Raw genomic sequence first — 22,740 nt, forward strand, 5'->3', positions numbered from 1 at the left:
GGCAGAGGAAAGCTTCCTTATGATTTCGTTACTACGGCCACTTTTGCACTTCTTCTCTCATGCTCTTTCAAGTCTAGAGATGAAGGTTCCTGTGGACAATGTTAGTGGATCTAGTTTTCCGTCAGGCCTGCCTAATGTACCATTCGGAAGTTGGAATTCCCTGACATATTTATGGAATTTCACATGGATTGCACAGTGACATGCATGGCATTTGCAGGTGAAAAACACACAGTATATTGTAAACCCCACCTTCGCTCAACATTATTAATACTCAATTCCCTCATCATTTCCTGCTTTGATACTTTGAAACATGCCAATTAAAATGTGTCAAATCCAGAAGTGGACTCATTGCCTTGTCAGATACTCTGCCCATCAAGGGTACTCAGGTTAATGTAACGCAAACACTCGGAAATGCATCAACTATCCACATGCTTTGCATTCCTAATGCTTATAGACAGCAAATCAAATAATAATTGTTATCTATGCCTCTATATTAAATTTGGATGTCAACTCTCCAGAGAATGAAAATATTACGAAAGGAATAATTTCATCCACATGAATAATTGAAAATAAAGTTTCTCAAAGTTTTTCTTTCAGCCCCCAATCTAACACAAAATCAGAATACTATATCAGAGAACTTGTCACAGACTATTCAAAAAGCATAATGCTGAATCCTTAAGAGACCTGACATAAAGTTATAGAGATAAATATACTTCAATTTCCATGTATCTATATTTTTGTAAATATTGCAAAGGGTAACCACCATTTTGTGCCTGGTACTATGTGCAAAAATAAATGGGCAGGAAATAGTCACAGGAAAGTGAAACTATGAAGGGGAAATTAAAAAGCTCACTTCTCTGTCACCGCTTGTTGAATAATTGATCTACACCTGGTAAACCAAGTGAATTTCTACCCAACCCACAGCCTAGTTGTATGTTTCCAATTAATAACTACAGGGCACAATGAAGAATAACCCCAAACAGATGAATGATTCTAAAGAGTGTTGCAAGGTTTCTGTTAGCTTACCCAGGGCCCCTTGTTTAAGTACATCTCACTGGATAATGTTTCCTCCACCATGTTCTCAGAGTGTTAAAGGTTCGAGGGGAGAGACATTTGGTGCCGTTACAAAATGTGCATGCAAATATTTGTGCCCTTCATCGCCTTTCCTTAAAATACGTTACAGAAGCACCTTGCACCGAAATAAATATCCCGGGAGGCTTTAGAGTTTATGATACTGCCTGTATCATACAGACAGTTGACTTTTGGGTCACATGTTTTATTGATTTGTAAATATACCCTTTAAAGGGAAATAAGGTTGTTTGGACAACAAAGCTTGAACAAATCTCTGATTTTACGGTTTACACACAGTGAGTGGACATGCAATGACGATGTTGCAATCAGTCAATGACTGCAACCAGTTATGTCTGATGGGAATGTTTTTCAGTGGGCTCCAATTGTTATGGGGTTTATTGTATGCTATTATCACTTAGTTTGGAAGGTCTCCCTGTCGCCATTTCCCCCCCATGCTGCCTGTGCTTCAGTTGGGTGGAATAGGACATTCTGTTCATGTTAGACACAACTCCGTGTGAGCAAAGTGTCCTTGATACAGTAAAAACTGGAATAGACTCAAAGTCCTGCGCTACCAATGGTAAAATAACAGCTTATAACAGAGGATACAAATCATTGTGGTTCTATCAAGTAAACGAGGAGAAAGCCAGAGGGAGGAGAGACAGATAGTGATTGTCCTATGATTTTGGGAGATTTCTCATACAGTGGTCAGTCGACATAATGCAAAGCAGGGTTGGGGTCAATTCAATTTAAATTCTAGTCAATTCATAAAAATAAACCAAATTCCAATTGTTCCTTATTGAAAGGCATTACAGAGAACTAGAATTAGAATGAGCATTTCAGTGTACCTCCTGAATTGTCTGGGAATTTAAATGGACTTGACCTCAGTCCTGGTGCAAAGGTCACGTCAGTGGTGATGTAGAGTGTCAACCCTACTGAACGGTATTGAGAGACACCATTCCAGTCAGTAATACGTTCCAGGACCGGCGATTAAACCACCCATAATGCTTGGGGACTCAATAATGACCAAACCATTTTTGATCTGAGTGAACGAAGATTGATGCAGATTTTTGCAGAGGAAAGACAACATTTCCTAGGTCATTAACCACGGACCGCAGTTTAATAATTTTCACTGTGTGACGACAGAGTCAATGATTTATCTTCTGGCTCTGCCTGGCATTTTTGTAGTGGCACTTTGCAGCGTTTGTACAGGTGGTTGATTTATAATGTCAGTGTTAACCCAGTCTAAAGGGTATCACACAGTCAGTGACACATAGCCATAACTTTGAATTGTGGGGAGAGAAGAGCATAGCAAATATTTTTTTTTCCCCCTTATCCATTATCACTGTGTAAGTAGAGCACACTGGAAAATGGCATGTAGGCTCCAGTTACATTAAATGGTCAAGTGGATCTTTCACAGGAGGTGGGATTTTTTCTCTACTTCATAATCACAGAATATATTGAAATTTCTCTCACAAGCTAGTGGTTTATATTAATCAGACATAAAAAGCATTGTAATGGTTCAACCACAAGTCATTCATCTACAGCTACCACCTACTACTTCTACTACTGTTTAAATATCTATTCCAGTGTTGGATTCTAGAGCAAAGATGATATTGTAGTAAGGTGGGCACAGCTATTTTCAACTGCAGAGGTTCTGTGTATTAGGTCACCTACCCACAATGCTTCCTAAGATTCTCAGATTGGTGACAAGGAGAGCAGAGCTGTAGTGTTCTGACTTGCTGGTGGTGACAAGAGGCCACAACCTGATCAGTATTCTCCAAAGAAGAGCATGACACCTACACAAAGCCAGAGATGTTGTGGTACCTCACTCGTTTCTCTGGAACACTCAGCTTGCCTGAATACACAACCTTCACTACCAAACACAGGTCAGTGTGCAAAGCAAGACCACGCAGGCCTGTCTTATTGAAGCATAACTGAATGTGTATCTCTACATGACAAGTGATCTATTGTTTCAGCTAGCCTGGACAGTATTTAAATATATGTACTTGTTTGGAGCAGTGCATTGACTATTTTGGCTGTATTGATTGCAGGTTATTAAAGAGTCACTGCCCCTAAAAAGCAACTTCTCGTTTTTAAAATGGCCTATGTGGCATTGATATGAGCTTGTGTCAAAATTGACTACAAATTGTAAATAAAATAATTTTGGTCAAAAAGTCAGTCTCGTCCAAAACTGAGATGTGCGAGATGATTGTAGAAAATTGTATATCATGGAATGAAGGCTACCGTAACAGTTTTCCTTGGGTTGGGTTTATTTCAATTTCTGCCCACATGCCCACAGGTGGAAGCACCCAAGTAATCATAAATTCACAGTGCAGCTGCTAACCAATGTTAATGCCTATGGTCAATTTGGTTTGACATTCGATATCCCTATGGGGTGTTATGACGTTGGCCTGGGGGTAGGTTTATGACAGTCATAAATACCTCTTCCCCCATGTTTCCTCTCTCTACCCTACTGATGTTACATTTGCAAAACCCTTGGTTAACATAGAGATTCTGGAAACATCAGAAAGTGGGGGGAAATGAACTATATTCTGGTAATCCGACCAATTGAACATATGCGGTGGTACTTAATGAACATGATGTCAGTTTGTTGTCAACTGAGACATTCTCATCAATGACAAGATGACATAAACTCTACAGTGGAAAGTCTACACATCATAGTTATCGGATTCACATGGAATTGTTGTTCAATTTAAATGTTTGAACATGAAATTATTCGTGATGGGATGAAATGTGATTTTAGCTTCTAAAATGTGAGATTTGGGTTTTCATAAGGCTCTGCTCAATCAGTGGCCCGCCCCTGTGAAGGGACATGGGCTATAAAACTTTTCAAACACGCCTCCTCTCCCTTCCTATATAAAGCCTTGATGACAATATAACCTTCTGTTCCGAGGATGTGAGGACGACGGTCCGATGTCAGAATGATTCAGATAATAACAACAGAACGAAGCTAACATCAGCGTGAGCTTTGGTTGCAAATGGTATGAACTTTGAACTCTTATTCACTACAGAAGTGATACCTCCTAGCCGTTGAGTTAGCAACAGCAGCTGCAAACACATGTTAGGAAGGAACAGACAGAGTATCCCGTCTATCACACAACGACGTTACTACAACGTATCCAATTGACCACCAGAGACATTCTTCAAAGGACAAAGAACTCGGTTCGGCAACACGGCCTTCCATCTACCACCAACCTACTGAAGCACAGCTCAGAGTAAATATTTATTGCATTTTCCTTTTCCAAATGGGTGGTAATTTAGAATGCATAAGATATTGTATTTACAATAGCACAGCTTCGCCCTTTGTTCCTCAGTCTTCCCGTTCTTTTACTCAAACCCAGCCCCTTTTCTTTTGTGTAACAAGCTGTCATATCTGTTCCGGCCGCTAGGGACGTTTATCTTTATGACGTAATTTGTAATCAAGTTATGATTAATTATGTGTATATGTAATTCTGTGTGATTAGTTAGGTATTTAGTAAATAAATAATTAAACCCAATTTTGTATTGCTGATTCAACTTGTTAGCCAGGGTTCGTGCAGATAACCAAGAATTTACAACTTTCAGATGAGACTGAATTAAGATGACGATTAATATTGACTGCTATTGATGTAAAATATTACTAGGTCTTTAAGAGTTTATTCGGAAGATAACAGCTCTATAAATATTATTTTGTGGTGCCCCGACTCTCTAGTTAATTATATTTACATGATTAGCTCAATCAGGTAATATTAATTACGGAGAAATTATTTTATAGAATAGCATGTCATATCACTTAATCCGGCATAGCCAAAGACATGACAGGGGCTAGTTAGGGACCATCAGTAAGTTATACAATGTACAATATTAAAAAATTTAAATAGCTAAATATGTGCAACATTAAAATATTGTCCCATTTACACTGTAATTTATTGACTGTCCCTAACTAACACCAAAGATAGGCTATCCAATGTCAAACCAACTTTGCCACGGTCACACACTAGCCTAAAGAAGTTGTCTACCACTGGCTACCCTAGGCAACTTCAAGATAAAAGATCTGGTTAGACTGTTTTAAGTTATCTAAAAGGGTGAGTGACTGTAACTGTGTACTGTTTTGGCAGAGTGAATGTGCAAACGCTTACCACTTGCAAACACACACGAGACACCCACATTAACCTCCCCCCAAGACTACTCTTGTTCTGGCTTCAGTCAAGGCCGCTGCATTTCTTAATGAACAAGCCCAAAAACAAGGCCAAATCAGGAAGTTCAGACCCCCTTCAGTACTTCAATTTCAAGCTACCAGTGGAGAAGCTCAATACGATAGAAACAACCAGCAATCCATCTCTCTCGACGCAAGCAAATTCTCTTAAAATGGAATTCATAAAATTACACATTCTTGAATGCAGGCTGAAATACTGGATTTATGCAGAGTACATTGCCAGCGGTGCATAATGCATCGCTCTTGCTTTGCCTAGTTTAAGAAATGCAAATCACAGTGAGTTGATGGAATCCGTTCACAGGCCCTGTGATAACATCTTCAAACCTTATTGATGCACGGTCTTGCAATGTGAGAGAGCGAGTGCCTCTGTGTGTGTGCAAAACAGAGAGAGAGAGGTGGGGGAGCAAGAGAAAGTGAGAGAGGAAGATGGAGGATAGAAAGAGGGAGAAGTTTTCTTTTTAGAATATGACACCCGCTGGCTTCTTCTACTGCCATTTCTAAACAGCGGATGAAAGGCGGCCTGCACTGTCACACAGTTCTTTTTAAAATTATCTCAGAGGTGAAGTGGAAAGCCATTTTACTGAGTGACTCTCAGTAGAAACCAATGTACTCCATCACCCCCCCCCCGCCCGCTCTCTATCAAGGTGCATATTTTTGGTAATGCAACTTGTAATGGTGCAAAAGAGCCATTAGGCATCACAGAACACTGCCAGAAAGCACTGTCTCACGTTCTTTTCAGGGAGAATAATGGGTAAAACATAGTTCTAAAACAATAGTTTTAGAGAAACGTCATCAAGAAAAAGTGACAAAAATAATAACTCTTGGATTCGCAAGAACAAAAACAAAAAGCTTGTTTCTACACCACAGAACTTGAAATTTTAACATAGTGAGACAATGAGAAATTGGAAAATATGTATTCTTAAATGGAACAAGTTGTGGAAAGATTGAACCCTGCTTGATTGCTGTATAATTAGGATTAATTTGAATACCTTATACTTGATAATTGTATACTGCTACAGCCAAAGACAATAACAGCGCTCTTGTCACCTTCCACTTCATCTCCCTCTCCTCTCTGAAGGCATCGCAGCAGACAATTTACTGTGGGCCTTTTTCCAAAAAGTAGACAAGGAAGAGAGTCAGGACAAAAGGCTCTTAGGATAATTTTATGAACCCCAGATCGGACAGGCCCACTCTAAACATGTCCAATACGGTAAGGCTAACCTTAACTTGGTTAAGTCTACCTTAAAGGTCCAATGCAGCTGTTTTTATATCAAATAAAATACAATAAAATATAAAAATAAATAAATGGCATCACACTTTTGCAGTGTTAGTTTAATCAACTGCTGTACAATAAGATACAAAACACAGGGAAAACTACATTTGGACTGCACTGTGCCTTTAAGGCTAGGTTCAGAGAGCAGTGTTTTTATATTATTTACATTTATTCATTCATTGGAACATCAAAGATATTCTGGAATAGGGCAAACAATTCATATTTCTGTCCGACAGGATTGGCAAATTGATGAATAAGGAAATAATCGATGAGAAGGCATAATCAATACCTACGAGTGGAACTTACGCTTGACGACCAGGACAGGCATTGGTGGCAGCAATTGGAGATTGAGATGGTCAAATATTGTCTATTATATTGAAAAGATAGTCAACTGACCGCTATAACAATGGAAATACATGACCTCATTTATGGAGGGAGAAGGCAAGATTAGGTGGGAACGTTCTTGCCATTTAGAGGGCTCCTCAAACTCATAGGAATCCCCACCTAGTTGACTACTTTAAAATGGTGGAAGCCCTCAATGGCAATGTCCATGCTAAAACGGGTTATATCCATGATGAGTCCTCTATCACTTTGACAGCAGGGACAACTCCGATATACTGAACTGTGTCTACTTACCCTAAGTATACCAAACATTAGGAACACCTTCCAAATATTGAGATGCACCCCCCTCTTTTGCCCTCAGAATAGCCTCAATCCATCGGGGCATGAACTCTACAAGGTGTTGAAAGCATTCCAAAGGGATGCTGGCCCATGTTGACTTCAATGCTTCCCACAGTTGTGTCAAGTTGGCTGGATGTCCTTTGGTTGGTAGAACATTCTATTTCCACACGGGAAACTGTTGAGCATGAAAAACCCAGCAGTGTTGCAGTTCTTGACACAAACTGGTGCACCTGGCAACTACTACCATACAATTCTATATTTTGTCTTGCACATTCACCCTCTGAATTGCACACATACTGTACACAATCCATGTCTCAATTGTCTCAAGGCTTAAAAATCCTTCTTTAACCTGTATCCTCCACTTCATCTACACTGATTGTAGTGGATTTAACAAGTGACATCAATAAGGGATCATAGCTTTCACCTGGATTCACCTGGTCAGTCTGTCATTGAAAAAGCAGGTGTACTTAATGATTTGTATACTGCGTGTATATCAGTACAACCTAACGATTAAGACATTTTGAATCGATCAAATAAACCTCACGTAGCAAATTAGCAGTTAAATGTTTTTGTTGACCAAATTCGACACTCATTGACACTCTCACTCTCAAATTCGACACTCTCCATACAAAAAACATATTTTCGTGGACAGATCTTTGGCGGAGAAAAGCCTCTCGCTTCGCCTCTTTCTAACTACTATTGTTCAATGGCATTGTGTCCTGGTGGGTTCTCACCAGCCAAAAGATCTCATCTAGCGCCGGGTCCCTATCAACACTTTTTCCAGCACTAGAAATTCTTCTTACTTTGTTTGCCAACATTGGAGTAAAAAAAAACGTATATATGATGGGATACGTCTAAGCTCGTGAGGCATTTCTAAGTTATATCCTTCAAGAATCAATGGATACATATCATTATTTTACAAGTAGCGACTGATGATTGTCCCTTTAAAGGGAAATTATTTCTAATGTTCAAAACAAGCAGAATGAAATAGACTAATCCAACCCAGAATCTGCAGCTCACACAATTAAAAAAAGTCTTAAATCAAGCGGGCACAACAGTGTAAATCATTGGGTTAATGTCTGATCATCATGGATAAGATATTGCTCCCTAATCCATGTTGATTACATAATGTTATAAAATATACACTTATATGTAATAACATCATGATTTATTTGACATAGAAAGTCAAAATCCCCCATTAGCTTTCTGTTATACTACAAACCTGCAGATTAACCTCAAGGACCATAGAAAAAAGACAAAAGAGAAAAACTTTATGTCAGTGAGGCACTGACATGAAATGGCCCTGCTAACCTGCCCCTGTTGGTGGGTACCCAAATGCAGATCTCAAGTGGTGCAGCGGTCTAAGGCACTGCATCTCAGTGCTTGAGGCGCCACTACAGACACCCTGGTTCGAATTCAGGCTGCATCACAACTGGCTGTGATTGGGAGTCTCATAGGGCGGCACACAATTGGCCCAGCGTCGTCTGGGTTTGGCCGGTGTAGGCCGTCATTCTAAATAAGAATTAGTTCTAAACTGACTTGTCCGGTTAAATAAAAAAAAACATATTGACAGTCTCCGATCTCTGATCTGCTTGTAGAACGTTGGGCCAGTAACCAAATGGTCGCTGTTTCGAATACTTGAGCGGATAAGGTCTCAAATCTATCTTTGTGCCCTTGAGGAAGGCATCTAACCCTAATTTGATCCAGGGGACCGTACTAAGTCAGCATATGGAATTGCTTTAAGATGGTCATACCAGCTATTTCATTTATAATTTTAGGAACCCTTTAGGTATATAAAACAATGATAAATATATAACAATTTAAATGTGGCCTTTACTACTATAGCCCATATAAAATGCATTGAATAACACATTCATAAATGGCAAAAAAGACAGCAAAAACATTTATCATAAGGAATAAGGTTGTGAAGAGTTTTTTTGGACACATATTTAACCCTTTATTTTTGTTGGCACAAAACTATCTCCATACTTCCATTTGTTTGTATGGGTAACCGAAACGGATCGTGTTCGTGATAGTCTCCCCTTTCCACAGAGAAGTTAAAGACGTTTTTGTGAGAAGACTGATTTTTGCGAAGTCTCATTGTCTGACAAACACCTCTGTATCGCGAGCTTAAACGGTCAGATATTTTTATTATGTTACTTAGATTTCCACACGGGTGCGTCAATAGACTCTTGAGGATTTTAACTCCACCTTTCTAAAAAATACACACTTTGTCACGTTCTGACCTTTTTTTGTTATGTCTTTGTTTTAGTATGGTCAGGGCGTGAGTTGGGTGGGTTGTCTATGTTAGTTTTTCTATGATTTGCTATTTCTATGTTTGGCCTGGTATGGTTCTCAATCAGAGGAGAATGTCTATCGTTTTCCCTGATTGAGAACCATATTTAGGTAGCCGGTTTTCTATTGTGTTTCGTGGGTGATTATTTTCTGTTTTCTGTTGTGTGTCTGCACCAGCCAGAACTGTTTTCGGTCGTTCTCTTTGTTAGTTTTGTTATTTCCGTGTTCATCTAATAAATATGGACACAAACCACGCTGCACCTTAGTCCTCCTCTTCTTCCACCAACAAAGACCGTTACACACTTCACTAAATGTGTCATACTGTCTTTAAAGTTACAGAGGCAATGAAATCTGTCATAGCATGTCACTCTAGGGTAAACCGACATCATTGGGCAAAGGTGCAGCAACCTGACATGGTTGAGGCCTTAATGGCCTTGGTGACACTGCACATTTTTTTCTCCAAACTCTACCCTCACCTTCATAGCACCAATACATGCGTATGTACGCATGTACACACCCACCCACACACTCACACAAGATGGATTACACTGTTGTATGTAGATTGTACATAACTTGTTACCTCAACTTCCTGTGATAATTCTGTTGCAGTTATTCACTTTATAAATGCATACCTAATATAGTTACATCATGCTTATTTTCCAGAGATAGTGTAATACAATACAGGATGTGTACACCTGCTTGTCGAACATCTCATTCCAAAATCATGGGCATTAATATGGAGTTGGTCCCCCCTTTGCTGATACAGTATAACAGCCTCCACTCTTCTGGGAAGGCTTTCCACTAGACGTTGGAACATTGCTGTGGGGACTTGCTTCCATTCAGCAACAAGAGAATTAGTGAGGTTGGCCACTGATGTTTGGCGATTAGGCCTGGCTTGTAGTCGGCATTCCAATTCATCCCAAAGGTGTTCGATGGGGTTGAGGTCAGGGCTTTGTCCAGTCAAGTTCTTCCACACCAATCTTGACAAACCATTTCTGTACGGACTTCACTTTGTGCAAGGGGGCATTGTCATGCTGAAACAGGAAAGAGCCTTCCCCAAATTGTTGCCACAAAGTTGGAAGCACAGAATCGTCTAGAAAGTCATTGGATGCTGTAGCGTTAAGATTTTCCTTCACTGGAACTAAGGGGCCTAGCCCAAACCATAAAAAAACAGCCCCAGACCATTATTCCTCCTCCATCATATTTTACAGTTGGCACTATGCATTTGGGCAGGTACCGTTCTCCTGGCATCCACCAAACCCAGATTCATCCTTTGGACTGCCAGACGGTGAAGGGTGATTCATTACTCCAGAGAGTGCGTTTCCACTGCTCCAAAGTCCAATGGCGGCGAACTTTACACCACTTCAGCCAATGTTTGGCATTGCGCATTGTGATCTTAGGTTTGTGTGGGAAACGCATTTCATGAAGCTCCCAATGAATGGTTCTTGTGCTGAAGTTGCTTCCAGAGTTCCATCGGTCAGGAGTGTTGCAACTGAGGACAAATCATTTTTACACTCTACACTTTCAGCACTCGGCAGTTCCGTTCTGTGAACTTGTGTGGCCTACCACTTTGGGGCTGAGCTGTTGTTTCTCCTATGAGTTAGAACTTCACAATAACAGCACTTACAGTTGACCGGGGCAGCTCTAGAAGGGAAGAAATGTGACGAACTGACTTGTTGGAAGGTGGCATCCTTTGACAGTGCCATGTTGAAAGTCACTGAGGTCTTCAGTAAAGCCATTATACTGCCAATGTTTCCTGTGGAGATTGCATGGCTGTGTGCTCGATTTAATACTCCTGTCAGCAGCTGGGTGTGGCTGAAATAGCTGCATCCACTCATTTGAAGGGCTGTCCACATACTTTTGTATATATAGTGTACATTGTTTTTAATTACCATTAGATACTGTGTCATGAAATAATTGGTTACTGACAGCAATGGTGTCTGTCGTCCTTTGCATCTCAGTGTACTAAAGTTAGGACAAGTGTACATTTGTGGCTATGATTAGCTATGATTAATCCACAGAGATGCAGGCTGATACTCATCTCACTCAAGTTATTTCACACCTATGATGTTTTCATAATTTTTGTGATTTCATAAAGTAGTTACAGTAAGCTATAATTCCTTCTGTATAGTCTTCTAAAGGAACATTGTCAAGTGGCACATTCCAAGTCCACATCTTTCTTTAAAGTGATTACATTTGATATGACCTTTTTGCAAAACGTACATTATTCTAGCTATATTCAGGTATATTAACTAATCAAAAAGATGCTTCATATCATTCTTAACCTAGAGAGAGGAGCAAATACATTTTAAAAACGGTTATTAACTTTTCATTTATCTTATGTGAATTCCGATGAATATGGAGATACCATTTGTGAAATTCACAGCAAATGACGAGCGCTCATTTAATTAGTAATTTACTGAAGTGATAACTTGTTGGAAATAGACATTTAATATTTCTTAATCCCATTTCAAGATGTGAAATACAATGAAAATCAATGTTCTCGAAAGCCCAGATGACTCACTTCCTGAGGAAATGTCAATGGGAAGACATCCTGAGAGGACATCCTGAGGAGTGCTCTGTTGGGTTTACAGAGCCCTGAGCAGAGCTGATGAGATCAAACTGGACTGTACTCACGAACAACAGCTCCCTCTGACTCATCCTCACTCCACACACACAGCTTTAACAAGCCTTTTGTGGGGCCTAGCTAGCTGCTTTTGCAGTGTTACACTCTCTCTCTCTCTCTCTCTCTCTCTCTCTCTCTCTCTCTCTCTCTCTCTCTCCCTCTCTCCCTCTCTCCCTCTCTCTCTCCATTTTCTTAGCCACCTCTCACAGCTGCTATGCTTTATATTTGGAGAACAGACTCACAGATAGGGGCCAAATGTGGTGTGCAGATATAAGGCTCTCCTAGAGTTGTCAGAAAATACAACTTCACATGAGTTCTGTCTTTCATTTCTCATGTTCGTTCTTATAGTAGATGAGTCTGCAGTTTCAGTGGGCTGTATATGACAGTGCTTTGCTCTACCCTGCCATACAGTGTATGCTCTCATCACCCCAGGCTTTCTGGTATCGCCAGCTACCCAGTCATAAGCATTCAATGCTAGTCTAGGAGGGATTTACAGGCCATTTTGGCAGTACAGCAACGTTATCACAGTTCCATTCAGTGCCGGTCCGTGCGGACAGCTGATAATCACATGCACAATGCTTTCAATCCAGCCGACTACACAAAGATAAACAACAAGCGGTTGCAATGACACAGCGAGAGGTCAAGTCGGTCTACAAGCCTCATTCTGCAAGGTTTATTTGATGAAATATGACACAGTCTGATGACGCCTAGCAAAGCCTTAATTTTGGGGGTGGGATTTTAGTCAGTCCTGCCAAAAAGGCATTCCCTTACAACTCATTACCTTGTCCTCATTGTCATATGGAGTTGAAGACAAATCTTCATGAAATGTTCTCTCTCACTGACTAGAGGAGGGTTGAGGGTGTTTTCCTAAATGTTTACTAACGTGATTGAGGTCAGTGTCTGATATTATTTATTTCAGACTGTGTAGACAGACAGACAGACAGACAGACAGACAGACAGACACTAAAATCTTATAAGGACTTCCACTTAAAAAAGTTTATAAAGCAAATGAGTAATGTCAAAGGGCAGAATTCAATCAACTCCACAGCGGGAACCCCACAATAGCAATGGCCCAGTACAGGAAAAAAGATGCAACCCCCTTTTTCAATATTGTCTCATCACTACAACTCCCCAACGAGCTCCGGAGGCAAAGGCCTCCGAAACATGACCTGCCAAACAACACTTCTTAAGCACCCACCCGCTTAATCAGCCGTACCAATGTGTCGGAGGAAACACTGGTCATCCGAGGTCAGCCTGCAGGCACCCGGCACGCCACAATGAGCCAAGTAAATCCCCCCCAGCCAAACCCTCCCCTAACCTGGACGACGCTGGGCCAATTGTGCGCTGCCCTATGGGATGCCCGATCACGGCTGGTTGTGACACAGCCTGGAATCAAACCAGGTCTGTAGTGATGCCTCTAGCACTGTGATGCAGTGCCTTTAGACCTCTGCGCCACTCAAGAGGCTCAGAAAACCTATTTTCATTCAAATTAAATGAGTTTTATTTGGTTGCAAGCTGTTTGGTTTCAAGCTGTTCGCATGTACAGTCGGAGATTTACATAAACTTAGGTTGGAGTCATTAAAACTAGTTTTTCAACCACTCCACAAATTTCTTGTTAACAAACTATAGTTTTGGCAAGTCGATTAGGACATCTACTTTGTGCATGACACAAGTAATTTTTCCAAAAATTGTTTACAGACAGATTATTTCACTTATAACTCACTGTATCACAATTCCAGTGGGTCAGAAGTTTACATACACTAAGTTGACTGTGCCTTTTAACAGCTCGGATAGTTCCAGAAAATTATGTCATGGCGTTAGAAGCTTGATCGGCTAATTAACATCATTTGAGTCAATTGGAGGAGTACCTGTGGATGTATTTCAAGGCCTACTTTCAAACTCAGTGTCTCTTTGCTTGACATCATGGGAAAATCAAAAGAAATCAGCCAAGACCTCAGGAAAAAAAAGCAGAATTCCACAAGTCTGGTTCATCCTTGGGAGCAATTTCCAAACGACTGAAGGTACCACGTTCATCTGTACAAACAACGGTGCGCAAGTATAAACACCATGGGACCACACAGTCGTCATATCGCTCAGGAAGGAGACACGTTCTGTCTCTTAGAGATGAATGTACTTTGGTGCGAAAAGTGCAAATCAATCCCAGAGCAAGAGCAAAGGACCTTGTGAAGATGCTTGAGGAAACAGGTACAAAAGTATCTATATCCACAGTAAAATAAGTCCTATATCGACATAACCTGAAAGGACGCTCAGCAAGAAAGAAGTCACTGCTCCAAAACAGCCATAAAAAAGCCAGACTACAGTTTGCAACTGCACATGGGGACAAAGATCGTACTTTTTGGAGAAATGTCCTCTGGTCTGATGAAACAAAAATATAAATGTTTGGCCATAATGACCATCGTTGTGTTTGGAGGAAAAAGGGGGAGGCTTGCAATGTGAAGAACACCATCCCAACCGTGAAGCACAGGGGTGGCAGCATCGTTGTGGGGGGATTTGCTGCAGGAGGGACTGGTGCACTTCACAAAATTGATGGCATCATGAGGCAGGAAAATTATGTGGATTTATTGAAGCAAAATCTCAAGAAATCAGTCAGGAAGTTAAAGCTTGGTCGCAAATGGGTCATCCAAATGGACAATGACCCCAAGCATACTTCCAAAGTTGTGGCAAAATGGCTTAAGGACAACAAAGTCAAGGTATTGGAGTGGCATCACAAAGCCCTGACCTCAATCCCATAGAACATTTGTGGGTAGAACTGAAAAAGCCTGTGCGAGCAAGGAGGCCTACAAACCTTTTTTTCAGTTACACTAGCTCTGTCAGGAGGAATGGGACAAAATTCACCCAGCTTAGAGTGCGAAGCTTGTGGAAGGCTCCCCGAAACGTTTGACCCAAGTTAAACAATTTAAAGGCAATGTTACCAAATACCAATTGAATGTATGTAAACTTCTGACACGCTGGGAATGTGATGAAAGAAATAATAGCTGAAATAAATAATTCTTTCTTCTCTTTTTCTGACATTTCACATTCTTAAAATAAAGTGGTGATCTAAGACAGGGAATTTTTACTAGGATTAAATGTCAGGAATTGTGAAAAACTGAGTTTAAATGTATTTGGCTAAGGTGTATGTAAACCTCCGACATCAACTGCATCAAGTGATTATATAAAATGTATAGTTACGCTACATAGGAAGAATCGTATTACTCTGGTGTGAATTCATTTTCAATTCCAGCTGTCTTTAAATTGTGTTTTTCAACACATTATTATCCATTGGAGTCATATTCCTCCAAATTTATGATGCTATTTTTCATTAGTTGAAAATGCCAACGAGAGCGTGGAAATGGCACAGACTAGCTTTAATTAGTCAACCCAGTGGCTCGCCATGACTGGAGAAGGCCAATCTCTGCTACAAACATAATTATTGTGGTATCATTCATCATCTTAATTAATACAGTGGTCCATCCACAAATCATTGCACCAAGACACATGAAAAACATTTATTCCTGCTCCTCTACCTTGTTCCTCACCTTCTCTATGATAAGATTCCTCTTTACGATAAATGGAAATGCTTTCCAGAGAATATTTCCCTGCACTTCACAACTCATTCTCCCACATATCTATGTACTGCATGGCTTACTTGTCACAAAGTAATGAATAGCTGCAATGAAAAGCGGGAGAAGTAAGATAAATAAAATCAAATATTGCTTCATCACTGGCTTTGTTCAAAGTGCTTTAACTGGAACACAAGACTTCCCCTGTCAGCACAATGTCTGAGTGAGGGCTTCAGGTATAATATCAAGATATGAATCATGAAGTTGGACATTAAAGTATGCCAGAGCCCCTCAATCTTCATCCAACACCACTCTCCTATTGAAATTCCCCCAGCACTCCCCTACTTATCTTAAAACAGCCCTTGTATCTTTTTGCTCGCACCTTAAGTAATTGCATTTGAAGATAAAACGCCCCATTCATATAGCAAATGCTTTCCTGGCAAATAAGGTGTTTTTTCCTTCGAATTCAAATCCCTCTTTACATACAAAGGCTCCAGCATTTCGCATATAACCATCTTGAGGAAACAGAACCCTGAAAGGCTTGAAAATGCATCAAAATTCAATTAGAGTGTATTTACATTGTCTATTGTGTAATTCTACTAGATGGTTGGTATATTTTCACATGCTAGGCCTTTTTAAAGAGTAGCAGTACAACCTTATCTTGTCTGTTCTGATGAGAATATCAGTGTTCAAAATGAATCACTTGTATTAAATGATAGAGAATTGTCCTCAATGCCTATGTATTTGCATAGTAGTTTCATAGGCCAGAACAGTGTAATCATATATTGTTAAATAGCACTTACAACTAATGTTAACCTATGGTATAAATATGTGTACCTACACTATAATTACACTAATTACCAGCCTATGTAACTATCATACAAACAAATAAGTATTGGGGCACTTATTGTAAAGTGGGAAATATTCTATCATTACTTTCTCAGCCTCCATCAAAATCAGAGCTGAAGCAAGCCTGTTAAGGTTTCGCCAGCATTACAGTATATCAATGAATGTTGGTCATATGCCAAAATGTTCCATAAAAATGATAATCATAAAAAATATATAAATACAATGTCCACCTGACAGAGCCAAGCTTGTCCAAAGTCACTTAATAGCATGTGGATCGATGTTAAAATGTTAAACACACACAGTTGTTGTTTACATTTTGTAGTAGGCCAGATGGTTCCTTTGTAACTGCCCTGCTCTTTTGATAGCAAGTTGATGCTTTGGGGTGTGTTGTTACATTCACGAAAGTATAGTGGCCATGCATGTTAATTAACCAGAGTAACCTCTATGCTTATCAAAATTTGTCCAAGTATTTGCAGCACAAAAACACAACTTGCCTTTCCTGCCATCAATTTATACCCCCACTCAATCAAAAATCTGTCACCATCAGAATCTGGGTAAGGTAAAATTGAATTTTCTGTGAACTGCAAGCTTGAATGAATACTTCATGTAATTGAGTTGCTTTACATTGCATTATTGATGACCTGCATTCCAAATTCAAATATGCATTTTGTTCTGTTTTGTCTGACCCTGAAAACTTGGTTTCCGGTTTTGATTGAATAAGACCTTTAGATTTGCAACATATCGAGGCTTTATTCGCTGGTTTGGGGTCAGTTGAAGTTCAGCAGCTGTGCTGTTTCTTTCTCACACAACTTCTGTGCCTTCAAGGAGCCACAAGTGCAACTCCATCTGCCGAGCGTCCCGAACAAAACGCAGTGATCTGGACTCAAGCCTAACTGACAGACACTTTTCACTAAGGTGATGTGTCATACTCACCCACTATGTGAGCTACTCTGACTAGGTTTATTCAGGCTTGCCAATTGTGCCTCTGATATCAGGTCGAACAATCAATCTAATGTATTGATATCCATGCGATAGCTTTCACTATAACTATCAATCACTGACGGTGTAGGGTTATGAAGGCCTGAAATGGAGTCCTTGTTTGAATAACAAGAAATTGGCGGGGGGAATAGGACCACTGATTTGAAAAGTTGTTTACTGAATCCTTTCGGTATTCGATCATGAACAACTCAAAGACTGAACTCAACTTAGTCTTCATATTTTCTAAACGACCTTCTCAGCAAGGCCGAAAGACACTGAAACTGAGCTTAATCGTAATGTGAATCATAATAACATGCCTTAGTCAACCGAAGGTGAACTTTTGACACAACATTTCAGCCTCTGAGTCATCACTATTCACTGTCAATGCCAACAAAATGACACACTTTTGGCAGCCTTTGACAATCACAATATCTACTCGGTACTGGAGCACGTAAAGGCTTGTAGACCGTTGGCCAAGGCCCCGACTCGGTCTCCCAGAGGTGTCAAGAACGTTAAATCTAATTAAAACAGGAGGAGAAAGACAAGCTGAAAGACAAGGGTGCCACTGGGAGGAAGCAGCCTGCCAGTGCACTGGCAAGGCAGCGCATTCTCCTCACCAATGACAGTAACAAGTTATTGAGCTCTGGGAGTGTTAAAGAGGAGGGCCTGCCGGACATCTTTGACTGCAGTATATTGACAATGCAATTAATCATGAGGGCCGAGACTGAATAAAGAAGAGAAGGGTAGGGTAGTAGAATACTCTCCATCTCTATGTTTGTGGGGCAAGAGATCCTTCGCATATCATGACAGATTTTGGAAAAAGAGGGAAAAATTAAAGCACAAAGCAAAAGTCCCTTCCTCCCAATGTGTTTCTTATTAAATAAGATAAAACAATTATTTCTGACTGAGAATTCTTTGCACAGGGTTTCATGATATGAAATCAGAACAAAACAACTCTTGAGTTGAGATATGCATTGTATGCATTGTATGCACAATATTTCTCGACTCTGTTGCCAGCATTAACTATCTAACAATAACATATTTTTGCTTTCAGGATATTGGAAATCAACACAACAGTATGGCTACCTTGATTACCAAGAATGCATTTGCACACTCAGGAGATAAATGCTCTGGAGGCAAGGTATAGAGATTAAAAAAGCTTAATCATATTCCAAATGGAATAAACTAAACAAAACATCCAACTTTGTTAGAGAAATCAATTAACCTTTGACATCAGTAAAATAACAGACCTTATGCGCTGTCTGCTGCTTGATTACCCCAGTACAAAATATTGATGTTCTTTATTGTATTTCAGGGGCAGCTTTATTATATTTCAACGGCAGGTAGCCTAGTGGTTAGAGCACTGGGCCAGTAACCGGAAGGTTGGTGGATTGAATGAAGCTGACAAGGTAAAAATGTGTTGTTCTGCCCCTGAACAAGGTAGTTAACCCACTGTTGCTAGGCCTTCATTGTAAATAAGAATTTGTTCTTAACTGACTTGCCTAGTTAAGTAAAAAAAAATAAAAAAAGTTTATGTGGTTGAACCCACAATCGCAAACTGTGGGTCGAGACCCACTTGTGGGTCATGGCAGGGGTCCATTTAGGTCGTGGGATAAAAAAAATTGTGCATTTCTATAAACATTATTTTCTGGATGGAAAAACACTTTCAGTTTCAACTTCAATCACTAAAACCAAATAGAAAGTATGTAAAAAATATACTATATTTTTATAATAGCACATAACGTTTGAGAACTTACAATCACCAAAATAAAAGCTAGAAAATCAGGCCCCAATTGATTTTGTTATAATGTTTGAGCCTAAGAACACAGGAAATGAGCTTAAAAACGGCAAAAAAAACATTCTACAGCCAAGATGAGAGCCTCAAATGTTCTTTCCCAGGGCCCAGACAGAGTTCAGCCCACGGCCATCACCTACACCACGACCATGCCCCCTTCACACCCATCACCTACACCACGACCATGCCCCCTTCACACCCATCACCTACACCACGACCATGCCCCCTTCACACCCATAACCTACACCACGACCATGCCCCCTTCACACCCATCACCTACACCACGACCATGCCCCCTTCACACCCATCACCTACACCACGACCATGCCCCCTTCACACCCATCACCTACACCACGACCATGCCCCCTTCACACCCATCACCTACACCACGACCATGCCCCCTTCACACCCATCACCTACACCACGACCATGCCCCCTTCACACCCATCACCTACACCACGACCATGCCCCCTTCACACCCATCACCTACACCACGACCATGCCCCCTTCACACCCATCACCTACACCACGACCATGCCCCCTTCACACCCATCACCTACACCACGACCATGCCCCCTTCACACCCATCACCTACACCACGACCATGCCCCCTTCACACCCATCACCTACACCACGACCATGCCCCCTTCACACCCATCACCTACACCACGACCATGCCCCCTTCACACCCATCACCTACACCCCTTTTTGATACAGAAAAAACCCTACATTGTTACTCATTCATTTCATACCTATACAGTCAATTTTTAACATTGGTCACAAGAGCCCAAACTCAAATCTACATTCAGTTAGGTCTAAATGTTTCGAAAAACAGGGTATTATTCATGTATTTTTTATTTATTCTTTGGTCTGTGTATGTTTTTTCACCGCTCAACCCTTGTGGTGGGTCACAAAGCAAAAGAGTTAGGGAAGCCCTGACCTACGGCCCCCATCTCACAGAGAGGCTGGAGTCATCACAGGGTCACTGGAATTTCACACTTTTTTATTGGAGTTGTTTATGTCTCAAATAGCTGGCAGACCGTTTTTATTTCGTTTATTTAGGCCCTGTTCTGCCCCCGTCATGCTTGAGAACACATGGCAGCTCAACGCCGTATGCCAAGTGCTAGTTTTATGTACTGTATGTATTATGCATTTATTTGTATAGCCAGCTGTAAAAGATTGTAGTTGCTCACAAATGAGTTGTTTCCTATGTTCCCTTAATATGTTCGATGTTATAAACTGGGTGGTTCAAGCCCTGAATGCTGATTGTCTGACAGCCGTGCTATATCAGACCGTATACCACAGGTATGACAGAACATTTATTTTTACTACTCTATTTACGTTGGTAACCAGATTTATAATAGCAATACGGGTGTTTTTCTTGAAGGGTATATATATTTCACCAATAAGGTCCGAGGGAGTGTGGTATATGGCCAATATACCATGGCTATGGGATGTATCCAGGCACACGTGTTGTGTTGTGATTAAGAACAGCCCTTAGTTGTTGGCCATATACTGTACCACACTCCCTCTGGCCTTATTGCTAAAATATATACTCTTCAAGAAAAACACGTATTTTTCTCTCACATGGCAGGTTGTATAACACACATGCGTGAGGAGTGTGATATCTTCATGCTCAAGTGCACTTAAGTAACATGGCAAGTTCACCATGTGTCATGCATGTTTGTATAGTCTGTATACAAGATTTAGGCTTATCAGTAATACAGCACATGACACAATCATTCTGTGTGTGACGCATGTTCCTTGGTAATGGGTCAATGTGTTTTACCCAGGTAACCTCTGGCACTAGGTTGAATTACAGAGACAGGGATGGTGTGCTGTGTGTTCCAATGGTATGTCCTGTCACTATCAAAATGGATGGCACACATAAAGTGAAAGGCAGGCATGACCACTTTATTGGGGGTGGCCTTTTACAAGAGGGGCTCCTGAGCTCAGAAATTGCTGACGCCAATGATCTGCCAAGGAGAGCAGAGTTGAAAAAGAACCATGTGAAATATCTGTTCAAGCTTTCCTCGGATGCAAGAATGAAACGTTATTTACTTTTTACACAAGGGCAATAAGGAGTCTTTAAGAATAGTCCATATTCCTTCTGTGCAGTAATGAAAATGCTCTACTCCATTCGTTAAAAAATCCAATGCAATTCCATAGGTGTATGTCACATCTTAGCACTAGTGTTATCAGTGTAATCGCCTCATTACTACACTGGTAAAAGTGCGACTAGATAGTGTTGTCGTATGTGGTTATGTATTCCCTCTGAGTAGAATTCAAGCTGTTACGGAATTGTTTCACACAGTCCTTGATGATCACTCCTGTGGAGCTGTGGGGGCACTTACTGTCTTCTCAAATGTCCCTGCTGATTCATGTCATACCTTATAATGGTAAGATACTTGCTAATTAGATTTGACGAGAGTCTATTATGAATATGTTGGAACATCAAATGAATCTGTTTTGTCTTTAAAATGTCACATTGTGATGAAAGAGTTGATGGTTTCAGAAAAAAACATTATTTAATTAAATAATGAATTATGACCATCATTACTGTTTGTCAGAATCGTTTTCTTGGATAAATAAGGCAACTCCACTGTTTTCTAACCCATATGTCAGTCATTCATTATTTCTAGACATGTGACCCGGTTCAGGAAACTAGGCATATGTAGCATGTCACAACTTCACAGGAGTGCCGTTTGAACGCAAACATTTTTTTTTATATCAAAATGCGTTTTTTGGCAGAAATGCCTTCTCGAACATGTGACCTTTCATGTGCCTTAATAACAAACTTGTATGCCATCTGTAAATACGAATAAAATTGTTAAATTACGAGTCTTGTTGGTTAAGCCACAGAAAAAAAGAGAAACCTTTCCATTAGCCATGCCTGGCTGAGATAATGAGTGGGCTGGACATGCCAAGAGAGAAGTTTGGATTGGTCTGAAATATTAAAGGCTGCTGTCTATTTGAGCTGTGTTGGTAATCCTGTCGAACGCGGCTTTTAAAAAATGTATTGTGTAGTGGAGCTGCATAATTGTTGCTCTCCACTTTCTGGATTATCAAGTTTTGAAATCAGTTGAATTAGAGTATGATAGCTAAAGAGATGGCGAAAACACCTGTCTCCGGATTACATCTTCAAACTAAGGTTAACCGTGGCATGGCATTCTTGACAGGGAGACACGTCCATCATGCATGATGATGTATACAGGTAAGATAGTCTAGCGTTAGCTAGCTACATTTTCCGATATTACACCATTCCAATTTTGGCAGAATGTTTTCTAAATTCAAGCTAAAGACTCACGTATATCTTGCTATAGTTAGCTGGCGTGCTCCCTAGCTGACATTATTATTTTGTTTCCCAGAGCCATTTGCTTTTCTAGTTAAAGC

General features: G+C 40.4%; 2 protein-coding genes across 2 annotated transcripts in view; one reads left to right on the forward strand and one right to left on the reverse strand.

Moving 5' to 3' along the window:
• LOC139365838 (uncharacterized) overlaps positions 1–20,059 on the forward strand; it is a 38,155-nt gene extending 18,096 nt beyond the window's left edge. Inside the window, exon 2 of the mRNA XM_071102901.1 lies at positions 19,452–20,059. Coding sequence (XP_070959002.1) covers positions 19,452–20,059 — 608 coding nt within the window. The remainder of the gene's footprint in view (positions 1–19,451) is intronic.
• LOC139366002 (leucine-rich repeat and immunoglobulin-like domain-containing nogo receptor-interacting protein 2) overlaps positions 1–22,740 on the reverse strand; it is a 119,746-nt gene that overhangs the window by 69,211 nt on the left and 27,795 nt on the right. The gene's annotated exons all lie outside the window — the stretch shown is intronic.

Source organism: Oncorhynchus clarkii, chromosome 14 (assembly GCF_045791955.1).
Source record: "Oncorhynchus clarkii lewisi isolate Uvic-CL-2024 chromosome 14, UVic_Ocla_1.0, whole genome shotgun sequence".
NCBI lineage: Eukaryota > Metazoa > Chordata > Actinopteri > Salmoniformes > Salmonidae > Oncorhynchus > Oncorhynchus clarkii.